Below are 5,414 nucleotides of genomic sequence, written 5' to 3'. Positions count from 1 at the left end.
TTTTTTTTTTTACCTTTGTAATCCCATTTTTCAAACTTTATTAAATGTATGTCATATTTTGAGCCAAAACATTTAGATTTATAAACTTTTATCAAAAATTTTAATTAAACAATAAATTCTATTAAAATAATAAAATACAATCAAGAATAATAAGTTACCAGTCAAATGAAATCAGCATGATCAATTCAATTCAAAATCAATTAATCTTTGCAAGGCACAGAACTCTTTTTGACAAGACTCAGAGGTGGCATTAATGCATTTCATAATAACGATGTTATGAGATTAATGTTTAAAATATAAGGTTTTGAATATAGAAATATAAAATTATTTAAATGACTCAATTTATTCTTGTCACTGCCTTGTCATTGAATCATTTATTTAATTGATTCGTTCAAACGGCTGATTCATTTAAGAACGAAGCAAGTGACTCTCTTTATGAATGGGTGATTAAATCACTGACTCACTAGATTTGTTCAAAAAGGCAGATTCATTCAAAAACGAAACAGCTGTGTGTTTGCTTGGAGATGTGCAGCGGATCAGCTGTGACTTTGTTTTAACTTTTTGTTTAAGAAATAGAGCACAATCAGACAACAGTGTTCCTGAAATGTAAGTCCTTATGTTAACTTTTGTATAAAATCCAAAATGTATAAAACTCTTGTAGGTAAATTAAATTTCACATTTGCAAACTGCCTTTAAAAAGCTGTCACTCCTCTTAGTTCATTGCGATCTCACAAACTTCCATTTTAATTAATGAGGCTCCCTACACTGCACACTGAATCTATTATTACATCTTCTCTACACTTTGTTTGTTATAATGAATGACAAAACTGCAAATTTTGCCCTATAAGGTTAATTTCTGTCATTGATCAGACGTTGTTCCTAACAAAAATATATATATTTTTAAAAAATGTAAGCGTAGAGGCCTTAAGACTGTAATGTTACCTTTTAAAAACTAATTGCAAACGTTTATGCAAAGTGTATTAAATATAATCTACAAATCATGCAATACTGTACCACGAAAGGTTTTAGCTAATCAGGCCAATGAGAGACAATTACTAATCATTCTCATTTTTTATTAAATCATTCTTTTATTTCACTAATCAATCTTTTTATTTTATTAAACACAAGGGGTCATTAATGATGCTTACATTATAGCATGTGCAAATTCACACACAAAATATCTATAATTTGGCCAAAATTGCAGGTGTCTTAATATCCAAGAAGGGTTATGATAGAGAAAATATGAAATAAATTTAATGTTATTATATATTACAAAGAGATTTATAATTAAATACATCCAAAATGTCATTACATTTTATTTTTTATATATATATTCTATATAAATATAATATATATTTATTTATTATTTAACCCCCCCCCATTTGTCCATTTTCACGACTGATTATAAATATATTTAGCAATATATTGCAAGACTTACCATAACATTTCTTATTTATTTAACTGTTGTGTAAAATAATTTCCAAATTTGCACTCATTCATTACCTGTGTGATAACTTTATGAGACAAAAGCTCATTCAGGGGCATTTTTCCCCCTACATCTAGAATTGTAAGGGCTGTACTTGCCATCTTCGCGCTCTTGCAAACTGGATGCTCCGACTTGCCGTAGAGTCCTTGTAGCCATGAGAGGTGTGTCCATGTAGATGAGCAAATAAATCTGCATCTTAAGTGGCGTGTGGCGTTAACTTAACGTCGGTCGGCGTGTGGCGTTATTTTAACGCGTGGTGGCGTCTGCCGTTAATTTATCGCCTAACGGCGCTTATTTAATATGGCGTTCGGACGGATTCTTTAATATGACGTTGCAACATCCACTCATCTCACTGAACGTCTCACTGACGTCTTTATTTATTTATTTATTTTTGCTATTTAATCCATTCATATGGCGTTTCTGTAATATTAAAATCAGCCCCTCCTTTTCTACACAGTCCAGCCCCTTTGATGCAGTAGGCAGTCAGACATGAGTAGTAGAATGTCGTTCTGAATGGCGATCTACTTCAAGGATCCTGTTTTTTAACGTTATGTGACCAACATCTGGACTTTCATCTTGTGATATTTTTACTTTTCCATTGAGTACACGTGTATCTTCGTCTTCTTTATCATATGTACACAAATTGTGCACTTTTATTATCCTTTGTGTAAGTTGATGTGTCAAATGCAGTGAGCATATGCTTGTAAGTATCGGTTTCTGTAGTGCTGTGGTCTGCGTTCGTCGCAACCGTGCAGTGTTGCTTTAGTGACAGGAGTTCTAGTCTGAATAATAAATAAGTAGCTGCAAAAGTCGGGCAATTATGTCTTTGGCTGTAAACTACTTTAATTTGGAGTGAGAGATACGGGGGAGTGGCTTGGCTTCATTGCATCAGATATATGTCACTTTGCTTACTGCTGTTTGGTCCAGTTTGGGTTTGGGATCTCTAACCCAGAATAAAACCTGCTCCGAAGCAGGGCCGTGTAGCGTAAGTTACCATGGCGACGAAACCCGCTAAAAACCAACCCACCTTCTTGAAACCGGCTTCGTGCTACAAGCCACTGGTCTCCGTACAAAAGTTTCCACTTTTTGGTTCTTTGTAAAGTTTCACAATGATGTCAAAACATGTAGGCCTAAGTAGTATGGAATAACCCAGATAATTACACTTAATACCTTAACCTTCATCTGTTCTTTTGTGATCTACTCAGGGGCGTAGCCATCATTTCAGAAGTTCATCATTTCAGAAATATATACATACATACATACATATAATACGTCCCCCGCGTACGCCCATAGAGCTACTTGATTGTTTGGGGTCCCAGACACCATATGATGTAGTTTTACTAAAACTTGTATTTTCCGTTTCAAATGTTTAAAACCTTTTCTGACCTAACTGCAACACAGCAGACATATAATTGAAGGTTTTACCAATTCTGGCCCCAATAAAAACATGTTGCTGAATACAAATCCAAACAGACAAGTACTTACAGTCTGAGAACCAAAAAGGGAATCTTATTGTTAAACATTCAAAGCCTATTATTCATTTTTATTGTGTAAGTAAAATGTCTGCCTTGTATTTTAAGTATTTTGGGGGCTATTAATAAAGGAAATGGTCTCTCGGTGAATTTCGTCACAGGTTTGCCAAATATGACGTTAGTTCATGTTTCCTGGTGTGAGGGTGTTGAGGGTAAAGTAAACGTGAATATAGTGCCGTAGTTTGAGTACGTACTCGGTGTGGCAGTGAGTCAGGGACCAGACACACATCAACCATGTTGCAGCTGAAATGGGTACGGTATGGTTTTTGTATTTATGTAACGCTTATGTATTCTCTTTGTAATGAGGTTTATTCAGTCAACTTTTTATTGCATTTACACATGTAATTAATATGCCTTGACCTACATATATAAATATAAATACATGGTTTGCAGTTTGAAAACCTTTTCTCTTGGTCGCAGACATATAAAAGCTAAAAGTCTGATAAACATAGGCTACTATTGCAATTTCTCTGTCGTAGCCTATATGTTGATAAATTTGTGAAATTAACTGACACGCTTTTTTTTATTATTATTATTTTTTGCAACCTCTAACTAAATTCAGTCAAAGATTGAATGAGGTGCATTTGCTTGATCTGTACCCGTGTATTCTCCGTTATGTGACTTCTCTCACGGTGTGTCTGTATGCAGTTATTCTCCGTTGTATATCTTCTCTCGCGGTGCTCTGTGTGTGAGGCTTATGTGGTCAGGCGGTCCGGCAAGGCAGAATCATCGGAGTCTTTCTCAGGATGTAGGTTTATACTTCTTTAATACCAGAATGTTTTTATACAGAATTTGTGTGCTTAATGTATAAATTATTATACAATTGTAAATTTAAGCTGTAGGCTATGCAATGAATATATAACAAACATGACTACAGTTGGTTGCAGGGCAGAATTTACAACTTCGAACCACTTATTGTATGGGTTTAATAAATCTAAATGTACATTCAGTATGCTAATTAAAAACGTACATATGAAGAAATAAATAACATTTGGTGTTCAGTGACATTATAAGGACTCTATCGCAATATGTTTTCATCTAGAAAATCTGTTTTATTGTACATGCAGTGGACCCCTCTAGGGGTAACATAACATGGCCAAGAATGTTATACAGAGTTACTACAACTGCTACCAAAGGTAACTATATGTACTGCATTGGCGGCTGTTTCTGTGGGCTGCTATTCATAGGTGGTCTGCCATATTGGATACACAGATCAAGAATGAACTACGAAGTGGCAGAAACTGAGTGTCAGTGTAAAGTCCAAGACCATTGGCTGTATTGGGGCATTTACTAAACAGTAAAACTTAAATACAAACTCACTGAGTACACCTTAAATTGATAGAAATTTGATAGAAATTAATAGAAAATGTAATCGACAGTGATTATATCTTTGTAATATTTTGTAGAGTGGATTGTGATTGGTCTTTTCTTAGTTGCGCCACCATTTGTAGTGCTGAAAAATAATTAGCATTTTGAACTTTTTAGAATGAAGCCTTTCGATTAATCAGTAAAATAAGTTCTTTCATAAAGACTTCCAAATTTACTACAAAGAAAAAAGCACAGAAGCCCCAGAATTCTTCTTTGATGTATGACTGTGTAATTTATAATGAGGAACAAAAAATGAAAGTCTTTTCAAGTACTGTTATGACCTCATTTTAATCACAAACTGTTGCATGAATGTTATGAAAAATGTTAAGCATAATTGTTTAAAACCTTGTTTCTTCCTAGATTTAACACTTTTTTTTTTTTAATTCGGTGTATGCACATATTGCTACAAAATTTACTGATTAAATGTTTACTAGTTAATGTGCATTCAGATAATAACAATATTTGTTATATGTGATAATAAAAATATTAGAAATTTAGTTCGAAAGGTCTTGAAATTTATTAAATGTACATTTATGATGGCGTGTTAAATGCATGCATGTAATAACTTTATGTCTCCAGACCATGTGAAATTATAGAGGTTTCACATTAGTTTGATTTGAGTTGGTTTTTCTGTGTATCTTGGACGACAGCACTGTGTATTTGGTCCATTTATGTACATAAGGCCAATTCAACTGATGCCATTCTAAACATGTCAAGACTGTTTCTGCAACCTAATTTATATAATTTAGTCGAGCTTGGACAAAAGAAGAGCATTTGACCTTGCTTGATCCATCATTCAATGATTCATTGTTCATGCTAGAATTTAATATCATTATATCATTTGTTCGTTTAAAGGGGTCATATGATGCTTTTTTAAAGATCATTATTTGGTGTATTTGGTGTAACAGAATATGTTGACATGCTTTAATGTTCAAAAAACACATTATTTTTCAAATTCTGTCCATTATTGTAGGTCCTCTATGCCCCGCCTCTCTCAAACGCTTCGTTTTCTACAAAGCCCCCTCCTT

The 5,414-nt window shown here is 33.8% G+C and overlaps 1 protein-coding gene across 1 annotated transcript in view; it reads left to right on the top strand.

The window, feature by feature from the left end:
* The first annotated feature begins 2,467 nt into the window (after positions 1–2,467).
* The window catches only part of LOC107745056 (ectonucleotide pyrophosphatase/phosphodiesterase family member 2-like), a 41,997-nt gene continuing 39,050 nt past the window's right edge, over positions 2,468–5,414 (top strand). Inside the window, exons 1-2 of the mRNA XM_016558887.1 lie at positions 2,468–3,270; positions 3,667–3,766. Coding sequence (XP_016414373.1) covers positions 3,253–3,270; positions 3,667–3,766 — 118 coding nt within the window. The 5' untranslated portion in view covers positions 2,468–3,252. The remainder of the gene's footprint in view (positions 3,271–3,666; positions 3,767–5,414) is intronic.

This window comes from Sinocyclocheilus rhinocerous, unplaced genomic scaffold (genome assembly GCF_001515625.1).
Source record: "Sinocyclocheilus rhinocerous isolate Xijiao unplaced genomic scaffold, SAMN03320098_v1.1 scaffold3236, whole genome shotgun sequence".
Classification (NCBI taxonomy): domain Eukaryota; kingdom Metazoa; phylum Chordata; class Actinopteri; order Cypriniformes; family Cyprinidae; genus Sinocyclocheilus; species Sinocyclocheilus rhinocerous.
The sequence above is the reverse complement of the archived record's forward strand: the minus strand, read 5'-3'. Positions and strand labels throughout refer to the sequence as shown.